Source organism: Moschus berezovskii, chromosome 5, assembly GCF_049115385.1.
Source record: "Moschus berezovskii isolate FMDL1 chromosome 5, NW_MosBer_1.0, whole genome shotgun sequence".
NCBI lineage: Eukaryota > Metazoa > Chordata > Mammalia > Artiodactyla > Moschidae > Moschus > Moschus berezovskii.
The window spans coordinates 18,651,007-18,675,942 of record NC_142464.1 but is presented as its reverse complement, the minus strand read 5'-3'; the positions used below and the strand labels follow the sequence as shown (position 1 = coordinate 18,675,942).

General features: G+C 37.7%; 1 protein-coding gene and 1 long non-coding RNA gene across 15 annotated transcripts in view; one reads left to right on the top strand and one right to left on the bottom strand.

The window, feature by feature from the left end:
- LOC148777792 (uncharacterized) overlaps positions 1–2,297 on the top strand; it is a 34,181-nt gene extending 31,884 nt beyond the window's left edge. Inside the window, exons 2-3 of the long non-coding RNA XR_016037403.1 lie at positions 240–402; positions 2,155–2,297. This is a non-coding gene — a long non-coding RNA (uncharacterized LOC148777792). The remainder of the gene's footprint in view (positions 1–239; positions 403–2,154) is intronic.
- Positions 2,298–3,004: 707 nt separating this feature from the next.
- Positions 3,005–24,936, bottom strand: part of CAMK2D (calcium/calmodulin dependent protein kinase II delta) — a 322,740-nt gene continuing 300,808 nt past the window's right edge. For 8 of the 14 annotated variants that reach the window (XM_055435170.2, XM_055435173.2, XM_055435178.2 and 5 more), the window contains 5 exons: positions 14,730–14,805; positions 10,088–10,182; positions 8,017–8,245; positions 6,203–6,298; positions 3,005–5,032 (listed from right to left, as the gene is read on the bottom strand). In XM_055435170.2, coding sequence (XP_055291145.1) covers positions 6,232–6,298; positions 8,017–8,245; positions 10,088–10,182; positions 14,730–14,805 — 467 coding nt within the window. In that variant the 3' untranslated portion in view covers positions 3,005–5,032; positions 6,203–6,231. Of the gene's footprint in view, positions 5,033–6,202; positions 6,299–7,972; positions 8,246–10,087; positions 10,183–14,729; positions 14,806–24,936 lie in introns of all 14 variants that reach the window. The other 6 variants (XM_055435175.2, XM_055435180.2, XM_055435181.2 and 3 more) reach the window with 2 other exon arrangements.

Sequence of the window (24,936 nt, the reverse complement as noted above, 5' to 3'; positions counted from 1 at the left end):
GCAGCCTAGCATGTTCACAGAGGAGTGGTGACAAAGGTAAGAGGGAGCAGTATTGGGTCTAGCTTTGAAGGCTACTTGCAGGACTTTGGTTTTCACTCTGAGTGGTAAGGGAAACCACTGGAGGGTTTTGTGCAGAGAAATGACGTGCTCTAACTTACATTTTAACAAGCTGCTTAATCCCTGATGGTAAAGAATCTGCCTGCAAAGCAGGAGATGCAAGATTCTGGTTCGATCCCTAGGTCAGGAAGATCTCCTGGAAGAGGAAATGGCAATCCACTCCAGTATTCTTGCCTGAAAACCCCCCTGGACAGAGGAGTCTGGTGGGCTACAGTCCAAAGGGTCACAAAGAGTCCGATGACTGAGTGACAGACCACACACACACCAACAGTAAACAGAAGAGAGGTAAGGGGAGTGACTGGGAGTCCAATGAGGGGGCTATTCCAATAGTGTAGTCCCCTTTCCTTTCACTTTCTTTCCAATAGTTTAGAGAACATAATGGTGATTTGGCCCAAGAGAGGCAGCAGAAGCTGTTGTCAGAAGTAGTCAGATTCTGGTTATAACTTGGTAAAAATAATGGGATTTCAAATGGTTAGAGTAATAAAGACACTGAGATTTCTGGCCTGATCGAAGGAAGAACTGAATTGCCAATTCTTGAGATATGAAAGATCGTAAAGGGAGCAAGTTTTGTCACAGACAGTTATAAGCTCAGCTTGCACATTCTGAGATGCCTAGTAGATCTCCAATGAAGATTTCAGGTAGGCAGTTGGATCTCCATGTTTGTAATTTAAGAGTGATCTGGGCTGGAGATATATATTTGAGAGTCATTAACATAACTTAAAGCCATTGAGATTAGGGCCAATTATTCTGAGAATGAGTGAAGATAGAAAAAAAAAAGTGTTCCAAAATGTAAAAGCCAGGTTGAGAAAAAGGGAACAGTTAGAGACTGAGGAGGAGTATGGAGAATGGTAGGAAGAAAATTAGGCAAAGGTATTGTCTGAAAGAGGAAAATGTTCTCTAAGACTGAGATGGTAGACTGTGTTAAACGATGCTGAGAAATTGGCTAACATGAAGACTAGACATTGGCCCCTCGAATTAATGACATTGGTGACTTCGGGTAAACTGCTTTGTGGGTTTGTGAGGAAAACTGGAGTGGACTTAAGTGGCATGAAAGAGAGAGGTGGCAGACAGCAAGCACACACAGGCCTTTGAAGGTACCTGGCTGTGAAGAAAAGAAACGGGGCATTAAGTAGAATGTCCAGTGCAGAGGAAATGATTTATGACAAGGTGGGCCGGGGGGGATTTGTAGTACCTGCCGACAGGTGTAGGGTCAGCAGGAGAAGGAGAAGGGTGTCAGCCTCTGCCAGGTGCAAGAACTACTGATCCCCAGCAATGGGAGAGAAGGCAGGGTGCGGTGTGTAGACAGAAATGCAGAGATCACGTCTTGCTGTGGAGGCAGAAGCTGGGTTCTCGGAGAATATGCCAGTTTATTTTTGAGAATTGTTTTGACAGAAAGGTAGAAGTACCGTAACTACTTCATGCTGCTGCTCAGACAGGTGGTTTATGACTGCTGATGATTATTCAGACCATGGCCACATAGATAGAAAATGGACATCAGCATACTGAACTGTTTGCACTGTTATCTGACACAGACAACCATGGAAACAGTGAAACATTTGTATAAGTCAGTAGAATTTTATTTAATGAGATCACTCATTCAAAAGGTTGTGCTTTCTGTGTTTACTCTTACATTATATATAGTTTTTATTTATACAGAGATTCAAAACTTCAGTTACTTCAGGCTAAAATCCCTTGAGAATTTCCCCAGAATATACTGATTTATTCCCTTTCATCTTCCCTACTTTCAGCTAGATGACTACATCACTATTTCTCATTTTTCTGCTGCAACACTTGAGTGTATCCTTATCAATATTAGTAAATCAACATAAACAGGGCAGCTCATAGCAAAATAAGTTATATACACCTCTAAGTAAGGAATAACCAGAACATTGGGAATATTAATATCAATGATTGGAACAATTATAGCTGCTGCTACTTAATATTATCCACCAAATATTATTCTAGGTACTCTTTATCCATTATCTCTAAATCCTCACAATATCCTTATTAACTGGTATTTTTTCATTTTATAAATAGGAAAACGAAGGTTCAGAGGGAAGAGGCAACTTGCTCAGAGTGTCAAAGACAACAGAGCCGAACAGTAAATCCAGGCCTCTACACCGTGAGTTCCCGGTTTTTGGTTTGCCCACAGTTCAACAATTATTAACAACATCTCATATGGGTTCACAAACACACAGTTCTTGCCTATAGAGAAGACACAAAGATGTATTTCCAAAAACCAAGGTGCTTGGCGGGAGAGGTGAACACAAACTATTACGCTAGTACTGAGAGAGAGTGAACTTACAGCATGGTCTAGGGAGGTTTGCTGGAGGGGATGTTATTCTAAATTGAATTTCAAAGAATGAGTATGAATTATGTTGAAAAAGTAGGGGAAGCATATTCTAGGTTAGAAACACACCTTGTGTGGTAAGTAAGGGCTTTTAATAAACTGAACAAAGTTCAGTACTTATGTATACTCAAATTTAAGTTGGAGTAGTAGGAGATGAGGTGCTTGCCTGAATATTGGCAATGATGATCCAGAAGTGTTACATAGTCAGATGTCAGATTTGAGTTAAAAGTGGAAGCCAGCTAGCAGCCATTAGGAGGAGGGCATGTTCATAAATTTTTAGGACTCTTGTGTCAAGTGCTTTGTTCTCAGAAAAACTTTCCTAGGAGAGACCGTTATTTTGTGCACACAAACAACACAGTAAATTGTCATTATCACCAAGTTCATTCTTAGAGGGAAGCTCAGTTCAATAACTTCATCTTAATGTCAAAGGTGAATTCTGTAATAATAAGACCATACAGGATGTGCGGCTGTTGGCACTAGCCAGCCTCACACATGCATAAATAGAGTATCCCTGAAGAAATAAAACTGGACACACTGTCAGCAGAAATCACAAATTTATTAACTCTTAAATATATCAATCAGTCATTTACCATTATGGCAAGAAATATATACAGTGTCCCATGGTAAACTGCAGTGTTTCAAAATGAGAGAAGATAATAAATGTGTAATTCCGTTGTGGTGGAGAGAACAAATCACAATTTCCTCACATCTTAGTGTGGAAGACAAACTTGATCTACAGTAATACTTCAACACCACATGCTAAAAGTGTAAAAAAAAAAAAACAACTCTATACCTAATATTTTACTAAAATACATGTATGCCACGTATAGCCATTACACAAAAAGGTAAAAGAAATTAAAAAGGGAAAAATGAGGCCATTACTTTTTCACAGATCTCATTGGCAGGTTAACATGGCTCAATACATTTACTGTATATATTTAAATATATATTGTTTTAAATCGTGTAATAATTATCAGAAAAGCTTCAATCCATCTACCATACATCCACTAGTAACAATATCTAAGGTGATTAGTAATCAACACAGAAATGTGAAAAGAGAGAGGGTGGATTTTTTTTGTTTTTTTTTGCTTCTGTTTTAAAAATAGGCTTCTGAGGATTGTGAATTACTGCTGTTTAAAATAAGGTTGATGAAGATACCATGCACTATAAAGCATTTCAGGGAGGAGAAAAAAGCCCCACAGGAATTGAATAAACAAGGGGAAATTGAGAAGCACAAAAAAAACAGGGAAATTTCCCTTTTTTTTTTTTAAAGCAGGAAAATCCTAACTCCAGAAGGGAAGTGTAATTTTACTCCGACACTTGAGAGTAGCTACAAAACCACGAGTCACAGAGATCGAGTTCAAAACACTCAGAGGCCTGCAGTGTTCTCCATCTTCTGAACTTCCGAAGCCTAGCCAGGGATCATGCAGGAGTGGTGAGGCAGAAAAAAGTGCTTCTGCACAAAATCCAGATCCACGACCACCTGGGTGCTGTCCTGGCAACTGGTCCACTCAGTAAGACATGCTGCAGGTACAGGAGGAACCTACTTGCTGTCCTGTAAGTTTAAACAGTTGTAATACCTCCAACTTAGTTAGGATCCCTACGTCCAAATTAGAGCAGAATTACAAACCTTTGAGCTCTTCTTGACTTCATCTCTGTGGGCCCTGAAGATGCTCAAAGTACTAGTCCAGTCACCTCCAAGAGGCCTCAGTTTTTATTTTACCTTCATTACGCAAATTTCACTTTTCTCACACTACTAAACAGGAAAAAAAAAGTAAAGAATGAAAAAAAAAGATACAAAAGGAAGCAAACAAAAGTGATAAAGAAATAGGATAAAAGGAAGAAAAAACTAAAAAGCACAGGTTTGAGAAAGGAACAAAAAAATTCAATTCAGCAAATTTCACCAGAACAGTGTGCGTATACCCTAAAGTGATCAAACTTGTCAGTGATGTGAGTTTTTCCAGTTTATGTAGTTTGACCAAAAAAGACATGACTTTAGATAGTAGCAAACCCACTAATTCTCACTTCCACATTCATAATGATTCAACCCACTTTCTTTAACAGCAACACAGCTTTCAGTGAAAAATCATCCATTGCAGCCAGGATCACACCAGGAAACTGAAGGTAATTTTTTGTTTTTTGCCTTTTTTGGTTAAACAAGCTAAAACACATGAACAGCAAAGAGTTTTTAAAAATTTACTTTTCTCTTACAAACTCTCATTCAGAGAATGGTAATTCTGAAGTCTGTTAAGTCTTGGCATAAACAGAGAAATTGGATGACTAGATTGTACTCGGGAATATTGTGGAATTTTTTTTTTTGCTCACCTCCCCCTATTGTTTGCCAACAATGATCGAAGTTTGCATGGAACATCCCCATAGCTGAAGTGTAAACAATGTATAGGAAGGAATCTATGACAAGGTGATGCATCACATAGGCATTACACAGAGGACCTTCACAACTTCATGCACTCGGAAACATGCATGAAGAGGAGGAGAGGACGGCTCAGGGTTACCATCCAGGTGCCTTGAGAACAGAATTGCAGAAGTGGCACTGTTGATGTTTAGCTGCAAAGAGAGAGGGAAGACATAAACTGTTTTATGAAGTAGTATCAGATTGCTTTGCCAAAGATGAGGCAAGGCTACGATTTTTATAGCTAAGTAATAGACTGAAAATACTATGTATAAGAGATCTTTGCTTGCGGCCGTTAAGAGAGAAAATGAATGATGTTAGACAATACTGATTTCCTGCATTAATCTGTCAATTTGTTCACACAGAGCAAAGCTAAAAATACTCAGGCTGCAATCACATGATTAAATATACAGTTCAAGCATTCATGCTTACCAGATACATTAATAAATGAATCATATTATTTGGTAGAAAGAGACTAAAAGTTTAAGTTCATCTTTTAGCTTTTGTCACTATTCTTAGACTCCACTGGATGTCAACCCTAGAAGTCAATTTTACAGCCTGAAGAATAGGGAATGTGGGATTATTCTAATTTAACCAGAGGTCTTCTTTCTTTAAATCAACAGCTGGGAGCACTATTTCTTCCAAGTTTGGACAAAGTTTAGTGCTTTGAATGGGGAAAAAATTCACAACGCTGCCACATGTATCTGAATCTTTCCAATCCAAGGTAAGAAGCCAGTCTTAAACAACAACACAGGCATGAATTTAACTTTGAAAATAATTGAAACTTTCAATTATCAAAAGTCAACTTTCAATTATCCTCTGGAATCACTCATGAGTTCTAAATTTCAGCCTGACTTCCTCCTTGTGGTCAAATACCATTAAACTCGGCCAGAAACAGCAAATTAATCTACTTATTAACCTTAGCTAAGTGCAGAACAGGAACTGTAACCTCTTGAAAAACAGACATCAAAGGATCCTAGAGCCGGATACAAATTAGACCTGGATAATTGAGAGTTGTCTAAATTGACCCAGATAGAATTGACTTTTGACATGAGAACTCCACAATATTTGAAATGCCACGATCTGTATGCTGAAGGTAGGGTCTTTTCAGCACTTAATACCTTGAAAATAAGGGTTATGCTACACAATGTTGCCAAACGTTAGACTCAAGAGCTCATGCAGAAATGCTATGGATTCTCAAAGACCTTTTATGGTTTTCATTGACTATAATGCAAGAAAATATCCTCAAAGAGAGGAAAACAGCCATGCAGCTTTTCAGTCATTAGCTCCAATCACAAAGTATCACGGAGCGAGATGTTACTTACAAGACCCATATGTGAATGGTTTTCAGGCCTTAGATGTTTTGCCACAAAGAGGTGCTTCCTGAGAAGTTTTCTTTCCCATTTGGAATACAAGGTGGCCTATTAAGAGAAGCCTCACTTAAGCCACCTGGCATAAAATGAAATTTTCTCAAGTAGGCTCTATCCATAAACACTGCAGGGAATTGTAGAAAAACCTAACCTTCTAGTACTGAATGAATGAAATCCCTTCTGTAGTAGCTGGCAACTGGTACTGTACCTCTTTGGGGTAAAAAACACAGAAGTGCACAAAGATAGGCATCTTCATTATTGTTACATTTCTCCTGTCTTTTAATTACTTATATATATATATATTTTTTTTTTTTTTTGAGTGAATTTCAACCTTTTTTCTCCTTGACCCACTTTTGACAAATCCAACAGTGATACATAATAAGGCTAAACAGAAGGCCATTTGAAAACCACTGTGGTGGGACATTATTAAACTAAGACATTTTGCTTCTCTGGAGTGCATTGAATGGCTGTTCGTGTGGTTTTGACTACCCATCCCAAGGCCCCAGATAGGAACAGGTGAGAGAATTTGAAATGAGGTTAGCACCTGGCTGAACTTCGACTGAGTCTGAACATGCCGCCTGTCCTCGTCTCACTACACTTACTCGACACAACCATAATCCCCCTTTTCGCCAACTGGAGGTAGCCTTCTGGACCCACAGTCTATACCACAGGGGGCTAATGGCTAACACTGCGCTTTTCCTCATGATGCTCCTTGAACTTGGACTATGTTCCTTTTGTTCTATTTTGCCAAATTCTATTCCTTACTTAAGACTGCTCAAAATTCTGTCTTCTCTACAAAGTATACTTCCAACTTGTTATAATCAGTTTGCTGCATGGGTTATCCATTCTCTTCTACTCTGAAGTTGATTATGAACTTTTAGTTTTTTCTTTGGTTTGGTTTTGGTGATATAATGTCTTTCACCTTGCATTTTGTCTGGCAGAAGGTAAGCACCTAAATGATATAAATGGAAGAGCAAACATGACCTCTGAGGTAGAGTGGTATAGTTGAAAGATGCTGAAATATTAATACTTGGATTTTAAATGCTAATTTCTCCTAATATCTTTAATAGAGCACCAGTAGAAAAATCTATGAAATGAAGCTCCTTATACGATACAGTCACCCCATAGTATCTGTGGCAGATTGGTTTCAGAGCCCCCAAGGATACCAAAATCTGCAGATGCTCAAGTCCCTTATATAAAATGGTGTAGAATTTCATATAACCTGCACACATCCTTTCATGTACTTTAAATAATTTCTAGAGATTACTTGTAATCGCTAATACAATGTAAATGCTATGTAAATAATTTACCTGCAAGGCAAATTTAAGTTCTGCTTTTGGAAACATACTGAAATTTCTCTACTACTGAAATTTTTTGATCCAAGACTTGTTGAAACTATGTGTGAGGAACCTGTGAGTAAAGAGGTTGACTGTTTTGGCCATTTTAGAAACTTTTTCCTTCCACATCCCCTTCCTCTGCCAATATGTGACAATGAGGTTGTATAAATTGTTTACCTTATTACATGAATTCTCCCTGATTTAACCCTATCTAAAATGACTGTATACTTTCTAGGGCAAGTTTCAACCATCAAATAGCTAGTATGATCTTTCCAGAGAATTACAGACTGAGTCTTATGAAACATGGATCCCCACCAGTATAACTAACCACTAGCATTAAATAATAGATGCCATGCTATTAACAATGGAATAAGTAAAAGACGCTGACCATGGGCGTATTAACAAAGAAGCTGACAGCCTGGAAATATTTACTTGATGGGTACAGTTGGCGACCCCGAGCGATGAAAATGAACGTTCTGCCACTTCCCATCCCGGCGGTGCCACACACGCGTCTCTTCCGATTGCATTGTCTTTGGCATTCCACTGCCATCCATGTACTGGGTGAGCCTAATGTATGCGATGCAGGCAGCATCATCACCTACCAGGTGTACGTGAGGGTTCAGGATGATAGTGTGGATGGGTTTATTGCTTTTGGACAAAGCTGAAAGACAAGAACGTGGAAAAGAGAACTTACTTTCGATGCAAAGTAAACCGAAACCAATAATAGCTTCACCACTAAACAGAATATCATTCATTCATTCAACTACTCATTAATGCAAATAATTGAGTGCCTGTACTGTGCAAAGTATAAAGAAAAAGAGCAGAAGTGGATACAGTCATTGTTTTCTTTGTGGTTAAATTGTACGCCACTCAAACTTTGGGTGTAAAAGCTGGAGAGACATAATTATAATGGGAAGTGGTTAGGAACAAGCTATAAAATGAACAGAGGTGGAGAGGGCTGGCCCAGGCGCACGGAGCAGTTTATTTTTCCAGTAAAGGAACCGCTAGGACAGTTGGCAGGATATCACGTGGGCTGGTTCGCTTTTTTTTCAGTTGGTAAAGTACATGGGGCAAGGGAAATACATCATGTATTAAGCATGGAGACTGCTGTCTTCTAAACAGGCTGGCCATGGTGTGAATCAGTTTCCCCATCTCATCCAGTGGCTCCTTTATTTAGTACAGTCCATTCTAGTAGTCCAATTATGGTTAGCCAGTGAAAATCCAAAATCTGGTGTTGGCCATGTAGCCTGACTCTGATCCTCTAGCTCTCTCCTTTGACTGGGCAGCCCTCACTAGGCTCCAGCCTTTGTTGTTTTGACAACATCTATTTATGCTGACTGTTTGTTCAATGACTAAGAGAGATGAAGATTTAGTGCAGATACTGATTGATGCTACTCTCTTTGATCACTAAAACAGGAAGAACTGTTTTACCTGTTATCCAAACATATCCTTCATTCTCAGGAAAGTTCTGAATTAATTACTTACAGCTACAGTCCGATAAAAAACAATATCCCATATTATGAATATGTGTTTATGGAGAGTAATGAAGTACAGTGTTATGTTGAGGTAGGTTACAATATTAATGGGTTGATTCTTCTTTTACTATAGATGAGGTGGTTTCAAGCTAGAGCCTACTGAAGGAAACATTATGATATGCTGTCAATCACAGCGCAAAATAGAGAATATGAGAACACTTATTGAAGCTTTGTTAAGGTCAGTTTACCACATAATTATCTTTGTTTCCTTGCAAATATTTAGTGCATATAAGAAAAAGAATTCATTGAATGTAAAAATGCATGCCAACGCAAATATTCTTGTCAATGCTTATAATTACTGGACGTAAACCTGATTATCCGAATCATTACTATGATTCCTCTTTAACTAATAAAAATTTCATTGCAAAAGGTGAATTTACTCCCTGCATCATGCAAACACCTTATACCTAATGTCTTTAGGAGAAGGATAAGAGGAACTTCCCTTTTATACTTTTTTTGGTGACCTGGAGGATTTCTGCAGGAGTTTATCACTTTCTCTGAAATGTGGCTATTTTATCAGACCGTTAAAATTCTTGTAATCTGAACAAATATTTACCTCATTACTCATCTTCAGACATATTTTTACCTTGGAAATGAGCACTAATTATTATTTTTGAAAGCACTTTCTATGGCAAATATTCTGGCATGCTGTAGTTTCTCTTATTTTTTCATATAAACAATGTTTTGAAAACCTAAAATAATTAAATACTTTTTGGTAACTCATTTCACAGTATATATTATACATTTACTGGGACTTCTATGGGGTATATTTAATCACCATCACATTTTATATAAAATTAGGTATTTTTCAAATACCAAAGCTTACGGCTGTTGTGTTTTTTGATTTCAAATTACAAAATTATGACATAGGATGCTGGACTAAGGTAAGAATGCTCATTGAAGGAAAGAGCCAAAGAATCTAGAAATTCAGAGAAGCTGGAAAAGGCATGATATTAAAGTAAATGTACCATTTTCAAAGTAGAATCGATGAAAGTCCATCCCTTCCACTAAATTACCCAAAGCTTCGGGTTCAAAAGCAGTAAGGCCTGGGTCACAGATTTTTCTGTAGGAAAAAAAAATAATAATAATGAGTTAATGTATTTTGTTTCACACATATCCATTTCTAATTTATCAAACAGTCACTGAAGGAAAGAGTCTAAAAAAACACTACAAACATAAAGTTTCTATCACAGGCCTTCCCAGGGTGGGTTGAAGAGAAAACCCTATAAATTTTGCAGTGACCTCAGATAAGGGCAAGATAATACAACCAGTTCCAGCAGCTGGTAATCTACAGTGCTTTAGGAGTTTCCTTTGAAACATTTCTAATTTTTAATTTGCAAGAGAAATTCTTTAGGCTTTCCCCAGTTTTTATAATTCCCTAGTTTTCTAGTTGTTATAAGTTTATTTCTGAAATGCTCTCCAAGTCCTATAAAATAAACTTTGCCTTGGAAATTAAATATTTTTGGAATAATCTGATACTATCTACATTTGTGTCAAACAGTCATTTAGACTGATGTGAAGGTAAGTGTCACATCTTACATTTTCTGGCAATGTCCTCAAGACTTAAACTTTAAATACAAGCTTAATTAACTTTTATAATTGAGAGATTCAGATGCACATTAGTTTACTTTTTAATCCTAGAATTACAATTCAAGAAAAAAAATACCATTTTAAATATTCAGGGAAAGCCAATGGGCTTTCTTGAAAAAATTCAACAAAGAATTTGTTAAATACCTGCTATGTAGCAGATATTCTTTGAAACAAACACAACAATTAATACTGGAATGGAAATAAACAAAGTGCCCCAAAACCAGATTATATGTGAGAAAGGAAAGATTTAAGAGAAAAAATTTGAATTGCACTTTCTGGAGTAAGTTTTCCAGGTACGTGGAGGGGGACAGGCAGAGGAGGGCAGCAAAGACCACGCCCAAGTCCAGCTGGGGAGTGATGTGATAGCTAGCCGCCAGATGTGCTGAGGATGGGGGTATCTGTAAGTCCCATGGAAACAGCGGAGAAAATACTTCTCGGTACTGTGCGATCAGGGTAGGCGTCTCAGAGAAGGCGCCTAAAAATCTGAAGAATTTAGTAGTTCACTAAGTCACTTCAGTCGTGTCTGACTCTGTGTGACCCCATAGACGGAAGCCCACCAGGCTCCCCTGGCCCTGGGATTCTCCAGGCAAGAACACTGGAGTGGGTTGCCATTTCCTTCTCCAGTGTGTGAAAGTGGAAAGTGAAAAGTGAAAGTGAAGTCGCTCAGTCGTGTCCGACCCTTAGCGACCCCACGGACTGCAGCTTACCAGGCTCCTCCATCCATGGGATTTTCTAGGCAAGAGTACTGGAGTGGCTTGCCATTGCCTTCTCTGTTAGTAGTTCACAAACTTAGATAAAAAGAATGTGTACTGAAGGATTTTGGACTGTTAATTTGGTGAGGCTTCACCTAATTTCCTACACAAATTCCCCACATGGGAGACGAAAAGTTAAAACGTTTTCAACAAGAATACAAGTTTTAAAAAGATCATTATGGTTCTTAAAAGTGAAGTTCATAGAATTTTGGAACTGATTTTTTAAAGAATACTTTTAAAGTAAGATATCACAGTGGTTTATTCATTGTGGTAAAGAAACGCTCAGGTGCGGATAGGGTGGTAGTGGGTAGAGATTTTAAACTTTAAACACCTCAGACTTCTTGGTGGGCAGTTATTAAAGCTCAAAGTTAAATATCTATAATCTCTAAGAAGCAAAATGGCAAGAACAGTGTTCCCATGGTAACAGGACTTGTTTTCTGCCAGGGGCTATTACTTTCTCTATAAATAGACTTTTGGTCATCAACATTAGTGAATCAAAAATTTTTACTACTTTATATCAGCACCAAAAATCATCTGAAGGTCACTGTCCTATGATGGATCTTTTTACCCAACAACTGAGTCAACATAGCTGAAAACCTGTTAATGTTTTCTTTCTCTCTGTTTCTACGTAAGTAATGTATGTATCTCTCCCTCCTGTCACAGGCTTTGGATTAATAAGAGAGTCACAAACTGCTCCTTGACCCGTGGGGGTACATGCTCCAAACAGGTGTTCTAAAGACCAGCTGACAGCTTTACCAATACATCCTACCATCCCCAGATGGAAGGTGCTCTGGGTTAACTGCTGGGCCTGGGTATACAAAATCAAGCCAGAAGATAGGAAAGGGAATTAGTGAGTTGAGGAACTGAATTATTTAAAACACCCTAGTTTAAAGTGTCTGAGAATATAGCAAGTGCATATTTCACCATTTTGGCCTGGCTGACAAATTCCACCATCCCACAGGGGAAAGCTATTGCCGTATTTTTTTAAAAATAAATGTATTACGTTTGACAAGTCATATGGGTCTAACAAAGTTATATCAACCAAAAGAATAAAAGAGCTGGTCCTATGGTGCAGGATTCTAAACAACTCTTTAACAACTATTCAACTGTTTTATTTTCTAACAACAGACAATATTTTTAAAAACTCCATTTCTTACTATTTCTTTCATTCTAAATATACTCTTACTAGGTCATGTTAAAAAACTGATACACACAAATATATATACATATATATGTATATACTTGTATCTGCACACGTATTACATTTATAAGAGGCAGTCCCGGGATTAATTTAGTTCTTATATTCAGTTACTATCTTCCATACTTTATATTTGGTTATCTATTTGTAACTGATTAAAAATCTCTTATTATATAAAACTGGGGAAGAAGCAAAAAAAACCGCACAATTTCATCTCCCAGAGGCAGTATCTTTTGTTCACAATTTTTGTCCCTGTTTAAAATTCAAAATCCATGCTGCCCCTGTTAAATTTTTATAGCTAGAAATACAGGGTTAAAGTAGTAATCTGGACCTTTATAAACCTTTCTGGTATGTAATAACTAATTGTGACCCAAGCCCCTGTCACCACCGTGAAAGTGTTCCCATTATACCCCATCAGGCGGTGTGAAAGCCACTGGTGTCCTGCACTGTCTGCTCCCCTCTGTGGTCAGCAGGGGTTTTATCCCTGCTCATCTGAGGCGCAAGGAACATCCTACATTCAGATTTGCACTTAATTAATGGGTATCACAGAGAAGGCAATGGCAAGCCACTCCAGTACTCTTGCCTAGAAAATCCCATGGATGGAGGAGCCTGGTAGGCTGCAGTCCGTGGGGTCGCTAAGGGTCGGACACGACTGAGCGACTTCACTTTCACTTTTCACTTTCCACTTTCACACACTGGAGAAGGAAATGGCAACCCACTCCAGTGTTTTTGCCTGGAGAATCCCAGGGAAGGGGGAGCCTGGTGGGCTTCTGTCTATGGGGTCACACAGAGTCGGACACGACTGAAGTGACTTAGCAGCAGCAGTGGGTATCAATCAGAGAAGGCAATGGCATCCCACTCCAGTACTCTTGCCTGGAAAATCCCATGGACGGAGGAGCCTGGTAGGGTGCAGTCCATGGGGTCAGGAAGAGTCGGACACGACTGAGCGACTTCACTTTCACTTTTCACTTTCCACTTTCACACACTGGAGAAGGAAATGGCAGCCCACTCCAGTATTCTTGCCTGGAGAATCCCAGGGACGGGGGAGCCTGGTGGGCTGCCCTCTATGGGGTTGCACAGAGTCGGACACGACTGAAGCGACTTAGCAGCAGCAGTAGTGGGTATCAAGATGGTCTCATTAGTTTGTCATTTATAGTTCCTCTTTTGTTAATGGTCAGCTCAAGTCCTTTACCTATTTTTCCACTTTCCCATCATCTCAATATAAATTAATTTTAGGTACATTTTACAACTATCTTGTTAGTTTTACTTTGGCTTTAAAAAATTAAAATAGGTAAGTTCTTTCTCTAGGTAGCCTAATCATTTTACTTTCTCATTTCTATGAGACCCTGCTTTTAAACTTACACCTTTCCAACCAGAGAGCAATCTCATTTTTTTTTAACATTTAACCCTTTCATTCAAGAGGACCTATAGTATGATATAAAGAGAAAGTTGAGAACTGATTTTTATCTCCACTCAAATAGCTAACTTATATAGACCCACATTCTTTGCACGATAATCCTCCATGCCCTATTTATTTGAAAGTTTTATTTTTATTTGCTCAAAGTGACTTCCTCTAATACCTATAGTGCACTTTAAATTTAACATTAGAACTTTTTCTTCAAAGAACATTTTATTTTAGAGACAAACTTCTAAAAGAGATGAAGATAAAGTTCAGCTGTACTGGATGTTGCCTCCTGATCTCTCTCTGTCCCATCACCTCTGCAGAATGTGAGGAAAAACACGCCTAAACCCAGATGCACTTTTTCTGTGCTTTCCTGTTTCTTGTGTTTTTAACCTCATGGACTGCTCTGCTTGGAAAGCCTTCTCTCATATGGAGATGAGCTCTGACAAAGAAATCCCCAATTTTCCTGTCAGAAGTCTAACGTCTCTCTGCAATCTTAAATACACTTGTTTCTCTCCTGGGGCACTTAAGTCCTTTATACCTTGAAATGAAGCTACTGTATCAAACCTGGGTTGAATATACATGAGTTCAGGTACACTGAAGAATGCATTCATATAGAAAACACTTAGTCATATGCATGAAAGCAAAATAAATGTGCCTCTACTCACGTGTAAGCTTCAAAGTCCCCATTGTTGATAGCTTCGATCAGTTGTTCAGTGACTTTGATAATCTCTTGCTTTCGTGCTAAAGGCAAAGATGAAGAGTTGGGTGAGAATAAAGAGTTGAAGCCATATAAGATTATGCTAATGATACTGCTGTAATCGTGGTGTTTGCTCTCTACAACCTTGCTGCCCAGAGCTCCCAGGTCAATGTTAGTTTGGTCCTTGTTCCGAGAGCCTGGCAGAAACAGTAGGAAATTGTTCTCAGGTCCTACTGCAGACCTACAGACTCACAGTCTAACTCTAACAGGACCCCTGAGTGAACAGGTTCATGTCAGGGAAGCACCACTACATCCCCTTTGTTAGAAAACGACATTCACCTGGAAGGTCAAGGCTGTATTTTTTTACAAATTAGTTTTTATTATCTTTATCTCAACATGATTGAGTTTATGAACATTTTTCTCTTGCCATTAACAACTGTGTTATTTAAAAAGACAGTCTTAAAGTATCACGTTACTAATATGTCTTCATAGTATTGCTGAAATGCACTGAGACATTTATATAAAATTATTATTTTACTGTTTAGCTCAACTATATGAAAGGGGACAGTAACACTGTAATTGTCATATGTAGATAAATGGCCTTCTGTAAACTGTAAATTAGAAAAACAATGTATGAATTAATGCTATGGATGGAGCTAGAAGCCTTCTTGTATAGCTGTCAACACTGACATCAAACATGATTTACTTCTATTCCTAGCCCACAAATGGTAAAATTGTTAAAATAGTTGACTTGGTTCAAATTCTACCTATTTCATCTGCCTCAAGTGTTCTTTTCCTTTTTGGAAAGCCTGCTTTCTATTATTTGGCAATTAAGGATATACTATATACCATGACAATTTCTTTAGTTAAATTATTGTTGTAAATTGTTACTAAACTTGGTTGACTCTCTAATGTCTTCCTAGTTAGATTAAAAGCTCTCTGTGGACAAATAACATGTTATTTCTTTGTATCCTCTAAAAAGCTTTATCCAATGTCTTTAATAAAACAGATGCTCAATAAGTTTGTGAATTTGGTCAACTGATGTTGAAAACATTTTCCTGATTTCAGGAAAACAGGAAAAAAATCTGTTCACTAACAAAATAAAAACATAAAATATTTAAAAAATTAACTTTCATTGAATTTTGTTTTAAGAACATTGTGGTACTTCCTTAAATCACTGGAAATAAACTGAGGGTAATCACAAAAAGTTATTTCCACTCTATAGTGAGGTAATAAGGCTGCTGTTCATTATAGAAAAAACTGAAGTCTGGTTTTAGTTCTTATTGACTAAAGGCAACCAGTTTGCATTTTTAATGAATCTGATCTTTTTAAAGTACATTCTTAACCACAAACTTAAATGTTTACACTCACTTTCAAAACTCCAGGTTATCTAGGTTTAACTATCCCTTATTTAAAATAAATGTTCTGTAAAACCTAACTTGACTTCATTGAGACTATATGAGACTACCTTATAAAATATGGTTTGTTGATAAAATGGTTACTAACAATGTCAAGGTTGACATTATAAAAAATAATCACCATATAGGGTAGATTCCATATTCAGTTATTTATATTGAAAAAAAAAAAAACAGTTTCTTAGTTCCTATACACACTTAAAACATTTCTTCCCCATGCTCTTTTGATGAATGAATAGCTATAATATACCAAATATGAAAACATACTGACAGAGGTGGTGTCAGGGAATAATTCTATAACATGGATGGTGCCAATGGCACATTTTAGCTAAATTTATTTAGGCAATAAGTGATTCATCTGTCTCTGGCCTCAACAGTGTGAACATCTGGCAAATAGGCATGACAGCTGATCCGATTCCAGAATATACAGGACACTGGTGTGGGGAAGCTCAGAAAATGAAATTAGGAAAATGTGACTATGAAAACTTACTCCTTGTATTAAATTCTCATTTAAAACTAATAGATTCCCTAAGACGCTGTGTGGCTAATTGGTAAAAACTACAGTTTAGAAAACAATGTCAATTTTTTAGAACAAAAAAAAAACAAGGAAAAAATGGACGTAAGATTATTGCCCTTTGAAGAGCTTCATTAGGCCAAGTTAGTTTACAAAGTGTGAGAAGTTCAGAGTCACTTTCTGAAGGTCTCTGGATTCCTTCACAAGCATAGCATGGTATTAGAAACATGGGGTATATATGGCCTTGTCTCACTCTGAACTACTGTGCAAATACTCACGAGCTCTTCAACAGTTGGCAGCCCTACAACTGGCTTAAGCTTCATCCTGCATAATCAAAGTGACACCAATTGCCTTCTTAGTTCTTATGTTCAGAAACAGTGGTGCTAGAGCTGGCAGGATGGCAGATGGGAGGTGGCCAGGATGCCTCTGTGCTGTGTCATCATAAAAACACCGTGAGGCTCTTGGCTTGGGAGGGGCCTGGAACTCAGGAATCTTTAGAGTACTTTTCCCCCGGAGCAAAGGCGAGTGAGTCAGGGCAGCACATGACAGCTGACTCTTTAAAGGAAAGCAGGAGGCTGGGGATGAATCATCTGTATATAGTAGTCTGTTGTGGTTGGAAAGGTTGCCACAGTGACTTAGAGGAAGATGGAGGGTTTGGTACTAGCCAGGTCTCCTCTCCTCCGCGGTGAGGCTGAGGGATGATCTCTGGGTGAAGTGCCTCAGTGCCTCCATTCTGTGGGGAGGGCCATTCTCCTCTAGCCCTCCCTCTCCCTGAGAATAAGTGATGGCCACTATGGAAGTCCAAGTGGGGAGATCTGGGATGTGTCACTAACTACACTAAAGGTGAGGGAAGAGTGAACCAGTAAGGTGGTCCCTGAATACCCGAGGCTTCTACCTTGTGGCTAACCATGTAATCACAGGGAACTGATTACTGAATAGTTTTACTGGTAGAACTGAGGTGCTCAAGCCTATATCACAGGTCCTAAAGGAGACTTCCAGGTTCCCAGGGGAAAGGCAGGAGAGAAAAACAAATGGGAGACATCCAGATCCTGAGTACAGTCACATCCCATGCAATTCTGCAAAAGAATTGCAAATAGTGTCATGTTCCAGTTCATGTTTTTTGGCTCTTTATTGTTCTAAAGAAACCTGGAAGAGTAAGATAAGACTGTGAATGTTCCAAGTATTCAAAACAAAACAAACATCCCTGGGAACTGAGAGTGATTATATGGTAAAATAACTGATAGATTTCAGCATTTCTCAAGCAGTATGAGATGTGAGCATCATGGCAGTTCCCTCAGATATGCAGACAGATGTTACCCCTCTTGTTAACAAAGAAGTCGAAAGTATAGGTACTGCCCAAAGCCACAGAGTTTGCTGATTACTCCTTTATACCACTTTGAACTACTTCTCTTTTTTTCACTTCTCCCAGCTTTTCTTCTCAATCATCTGATCCCAGCATCTCGCTCACGTTTGCCACGTGGACTTTAAATGTTTCAGTTCCTTTTAGAAGGCACGGTCTGAGGCCCTCTCACCATACACTGTTACCCCTACATTTCTGTCTACACCAGTGCTTTAGATTGCATGACTTCCAGATTGTTACTTCTAGACTGTTCCTCTAGGTCTGTGTGTCAGCGCCTACTTTGGAATCTCCATTTGGATATCTCAAATGCATCTTGGACCCAACATACCCTAAACTGAGCATAAGAATTTCTGTCACCACAAACCTATTTGCTTTTCCAGGGACCGCATCCCGGTGAATGGCCACATCATCCATTTACACAAGCCAGAAAGAAACCTGAGAATCATTTTTGATTCCCTCATCACACCTCTCCCAATCCAGTAGTTCAAGCCATATTGAGTTTGCCTTTTAAAGGCTTTACATTAATCCACTTCTTTTCTTCTCATCACTCTGGTACAACCAACCATCATTTCTTATCCAGAATAAATATCTAAAGAGGGACTATTAAACCTTGTAAAATCTAAACCAGGGAAGCCCATGTGTATCTATGTAGGTGTGTGTACAGATATACACACACAATGCATACAAGTACACAATGAAATACTACTCAGCCACAAAAAGGACACAATAATGCCATTTGCAGCAACATGGATGGACTTAGAGATCATCACACAAAGTGAAGTAAGAAAGACAAATGTCATATTTATCATTTATATGTGAAATCTAAAATATGACACAAACGAACTTACCTATGAAACAGAACCAGACTCACAGACATAGAGAAAAGACCTGTGGTTGCCAAGGGGTGGAGGAGGGATGGATTAGGAGTTTGGGATTAACAGATGCAAGCGATTATATATAGAATGGATAAACAACAAGGTCCTACTGTATAACACAGGGAACTGTATTCAACATCCTCTGATAAACTATATGGAAAGGAACAGGAAAGAGAATGTATACGCATTATAAGTGAATCACTTTGGTGCACAACAGAAATTAACACAACATTGTAAATCAACTATAATAAATTGAACAAATATTTGTTCTGTTTAACTACTACTTCTACTTTCTTGGAGTTACTGGGTACTTGCCTGCCAGAGACTTGAAGGACACAGGGGTTGAGTGAGTTGTTCAAGTCATCCAATAAATTCAAAAGCTGTGCCAGGACTGGAACTTTATTTGGCTGAGGTGTTGTCTGCTGTTTAATTCACTAATCTATGTTCCTTTCCAGCCCACAGTGCCTAATTCAATATTTTGAAATCATAAACTTAAATGAACCACCTAAATGCCTTTGCACTTTCTCTGGCAAGGTGACTGACAACTTAATTATTGGGCCAGAGTTGTAATTAATTATTATACCAATTCAAAAAAACTGGGTGTCCCATAGTTTGTCTTTTTCCATGCTGCCATTAACAAAAATAATGGCTTGGGATAGTTATTATCTTAGGCAAATACACAAATTAGGATCATTCTCATGCTCCTGGTAGTTTTATCGAAAAAGGTACCTGTCAACTCAGCTATGTTTAGAGTTTCCTGTGGAATTAACAGCTTGTTTCTTTTTTTTTAACAGCTTGTTTCTTAGTCATTGTTTTTATTTCACTCGTTTAATATATTATTAACAGTTGGGAGAGTAATTTCCATTATTTTGGCTTTAAAAATCAAAGATTCTGGAGTTGATTGGTTTAATAATTTATAATATTTTATTCAAATATAATACCTGGAAATTACCAAATTTCTATTCGAGATTGCTTTCAAGTAGCTCACTTACCCAAATATCACCTGTTCAATAACATCAATATTTCAGCCTTTTAATTGCTGGAGGTCCTCAAGATTTAAAAGATAAAATAAATTATTCAAATCATCTATGTACTTTGCTCTATAAAAAACTACTCTTAGTTTCAAAGTATAAATTGTTAATTGGGGAAGAAGTACTATTAGTCCTATTACATTGCTATGGCCTGATAATAAATGATTAACAAATATTTAAAAACAGAAATGTATGGCACTGAAATCATTTGGTGTAAGTGAAAGTATGTTTATATTTTTTTTAAAAAGGTTTGTGACAATATCATTGGGTTACAAAATATGGCTGTGTCATTGCTGAGTCTGAATCTGAAGATGAAAAAAATTTACTACTTTTTAAAAAAGATTAAAGTATTTGTGAAGTATTTATAAGGATTTTCATTAAAAATGGCTTACATACACGTTTCAGGGTCTAAAGAAGCTGTATGAGATCAAATAGAACATTTGCTGATATGAGAGAATTCAGTGCATCTACATTTAGGTAACTGGGTAACTGTTCTGCCACCCCTAGCTGACCTACAGAAGCTAGAAATAGGACAACATTATGAATACCACTGAGTATTTTAAATATTAAGATGTTTTATTAATAAGATTGGTGTCATACCACTTCCAGTTAAGAGTTAGCTGGTTCAAAGATTCATGTCAATTGCTTAGATTTAAGATTAAAATTGTAGTCTTTAAGTATCAGGCTTATATATTTGCATAACAAGAGAAATATTGAGCATTCTCTAGAGGTATTTCTTTCTTCTACTGCAGAACTAAATAAGGTGACAGTCAAAACTATTGTCTCAAAAGAAAAAATTAGATTTATAAAAAAGACAATGAGAGGATTTTTAAATATGTGGAAGTTCTTTTTAGCCTTTTTTTGTTTTTGAGGGGGTGTACTGTCATGAAGGAAATACAGCTTTACCTAAATCTTGGCACTATAATGATTCCAACTAACCCCTTCCATCAACTTTACATGATATTAGCCAAAACAGGTCAAATGTTAAGGTCAACCTGCTAATGCTCTGTCCTTCAGTATGAATATGCAGCAGTGTCAAATATTGAGAAGGGTTAAAATTCTGTGCAGCCATGAGGATAGGTATATTTTTCAATGATTTCTACTCCTGTTGCTTAGCTTATAATTAATTTATCTTCTTTTAAATAACTTATTCTTTTATCAGTTCAGTTCAGTCGCTCAGTCGTGTCCGACTCTTTGCGACCCCATGAACCACAGCACGCCAGGCCTCCCAGTCCATCACCAACTCCCGGAGTTCACTCAAACTCATGTCCATCGAGTTGGTGATGCCATCCAGCCATCTCATTCTCTGTCGTCCCCGTCTCCTCCTACCCCCAATCCCTCCCAGCATCAAAAAAGTATAAAATTAGTTCACACAAACACTGAGTTCAGTGAAAAAGAATTCACTATATTCTTAGACAAGTTTATTTATAACCACACCTTCCTGAATAACTTAATTGGTAGATTCATGAGTGCTCCCTTGCATCAAGAATGCAGGAGGAACCTAAGACACAATCCTCTGTGTTACAGTTCAGTTCAGTCACTCAGTCGTGTCCGACTCTCCGCGACCCCATGAATCACAGCACGCCAGGCCTACCTGTCCATCACCAACTCCCGGAGGTCACTCAAACTCATGTCCACAGAGTTGGTGATGCCATCCAGCCATCTCATTCTCGGTCGTCCCCTTCTCCTCCCACCCCCAACCTTTCCCAGCATCAGAGTCTTTTCCAGTGAGTCAACTCGTCGCATGAGGTGGCCAAAGTATTGCAGTTTCAGCCATCCTATATCTTTTTTCATTTTGCAAAAGACAAAAATAAAAACCAACCAACCAAAAAGATCCATCAAAATTAATTGAAGTATGGTTATCTTTGGATTTTTTTGAGAAAGAACTAAGCTAGTAAAGAATCCACCTGCAATGCAAGAAACCTGGGTTTGATCACTGGGTTGGGAAGATCTTGAGGAGGGAATGGCAGCCCACTCCAGTATTCTTGCCTGGAGAATCCCATAGGTGGAGGAGCCTGGTGGACTACAGTCCATGGGGTCGCAAAGAGTCGGACACGATTGAAGCGACTTAGCACACAGCACAGCACAGGCTAAGTATAGTTATAGTATAAAAATATGTTACTCTGTGTCATTTATTGAGTCCCATATGATATTTTTTCAAGGTCTGTTCCCTGTATTTCCAGGTTCACACAAGTTCCTAATCATATTTCAGCACTGCTCGCACCAGTGTGCCTCAATGAAGTTGAAACTAAGCAGTTTTCTCACTCACCACTATACAGATTACACAAATACTTTAAGAACAGCATTGTACTTTCTTGTGTAAAATAATATTCATTTCATTTTGACCTACTGCCCTTGACAAGAAGACAAGATAACTCAGCAGATTTTACTACCACCCAAGAAAACTCAGCAGCATCTGCTGTCATTGTAATCCCACACTTTCTTGCTAAAAATTTTTCATCTTCAGCAGCTTTCATTTCAAAGTCTATCATTATCCAATTTATGCTTCCTGAGGCAATGAATGGGAACTGCAAGGGCAGATCATGTCTAGTGTGGTGGAAAGAGGCCAATTCACAAAACATGTCATAGAACAAAGTCCCACCCATACATTTTTTTAAAGACCTAGAGCATCTACAATCAACAGTAAATTAGGGAACTAATGAAAAAAGTTTATGGAACAAATAACATATTTAAACAATTTTTTTCAATTTGGAATATTATGGGAAAATAATAGACTCTCAATATATCAATTGTATTAAAAAAAATGAGTTTGTTAATGACATTGTAGATCCAAAGGCCAGGGCCCAATGTAATATATGTGCCTACATGCCTTAACTGATGATCTGAAGAATTTTATAGCCTTCTGAGATGCCATACCATAGACTGAAAAGGCACAACAGTAGTCAGTCTGGATAAACTTATAATGGCTTATCACAACTTGCAAGATATACTTAGGTTTGGGAGAAAATAAATTCCCATTTTCACCACACACACGAACACATACACACACATTCACAAAATGATGTGAGTTCCTGTAATGCTTCTGAAGTCCCCGGGCATTTGACAGAGAGTAGTGATAAGACTCTGAGGACCAAGAGTCATGTCCATTGTTGGTTGCTACATTTTTTCAAAACTTAACTTGGGAGGGTGAAAATAGCCTCTCAGACCAGAAGTTCTTAAATGAGTCCTCATGGCTAACGGCTTTTTACTAAAGTGATACCTCACACTGGACTATGTCACACCAGTTCAGCTCTGAGATACTCAGCTCAAAATTCATCTTAGAGAATTCATTTCAAATATGTGGACCCAAAATGTTGCCTGTCATTTCAGTAAAGTACTGTTGAGTAATTGTTGCTGCCATCAAGCCATCAGCCACTGCAGCCACCCCTCATGATGTACCCTGAGGGGAACTCAGGATGGAAAACACCAGAATACTGACCCTAGTATAAGATGCATATCAAAAGGAGAATGTCACCGAGTTCAGACTCCTGCATCTTCCCATACAGAGAAAAGCACTAAAATCATTAACTTGAGATGTCTGGGTATTTTTATGAATAGTAATAATCTTTTGATGTTCCACTAGGTTTCTTTTACTTTTCCAGCAAAAACTAGTTACCCCTGTCCCCTTGCTTACTTCTTGAAAGCAGTTCCTCAACACTATCTGAGAGGTTGCCTCCCAGGCTACAGTCCTCAGTAAGGTCCTCAAACAAAACATAACTCTCAGCTTTTAAGTTATACATTATTTATCTAGTCAGCAAGTACTTATTGGAATAACTTGGTCAAATTTTATTGGACCAGTACAATTATTCTTGTTTTAATCAATGTGAGTACAGTAAGAATTAAATTTATTATAAATGTAAATGATGTAAATGATGGTAAGATGTAATTTATAGTAAACATATATTTGTGAATATGAAATACTGTTTTTTATTTGTTGAATTAAAAAAAGAACATTCATCAAAGACACCATTTAGGTTATTTGATGAATAAATAACCATCCACAAATAGAAACTTGGAAATTCCAGGAAGAGAGACCACTGGGAATGCCTATAAAGGTTATCTTTAGCACTTGCATAGACAGATTATATACAACACGTCACAAACCATCAAAGAGGAAATTCTTCAATAGTTCACAGCATGCTCATGTTAGAAAATTCAAGTTGTACTAGAATTTTAGACTCTAAGGACCTTAATACTCAGATACAGGGTCTTGAATATTTATCCCAAACAAATGTTTTGTTTGTTTTATCCTCCATAACAAAAAGCACATTTCATTTTTATTAACTATTCATATATTTAAACAGCATTAATAAAGACAGTATGGCACTGGCACAAAACCAGAAATATAGACCAATGGACCAGGATATAAAGCTCAGAGATAAATTCAGGCACCTATGCCACCTAATCTATGACAAAGGAGGCAAGCACATACAATGGAGAAAAGACAGCCTCTTCAATAAGTGGTGCTGGGAAAACTGAACAGTGATATGTAAAAGAATGAAATTAGAACACTCCCTAATACCATACACAAAAATAAATTCAAAATGTATTAAGGAAGTGAATGTAAGGCCAGACATTATAAAATTCTTAGAGGAAAACATAGGCAGAACACTGACATAAATCACAGCAGGATCTTTTTTGACCCACCTCCTAGAGTAATGAAAATAAAAATAAAAACTAACAAAGAGGACCTAATAAAACTTAAAAGCTTTTGCACAGCAAAGGAAACCATAAACAAGATAAAAAGATAACCCTTAGAACAGGAGATAATATTTGCAAATAAAGCAACTGACAAAGGATTAATCTTCAAAATATACAAATGGGTCATGTAGCTCAATAAAACAACAAACAAACAAACCCAATCAATAAATAGATAGAAGATCTAAACAGACATTTCTCCAAAGAAGACATAAAGATAGCCAACACACACATGAAAAGATGGTCAATATCACTAATTATTAGAGAAATACTAATCAAAAC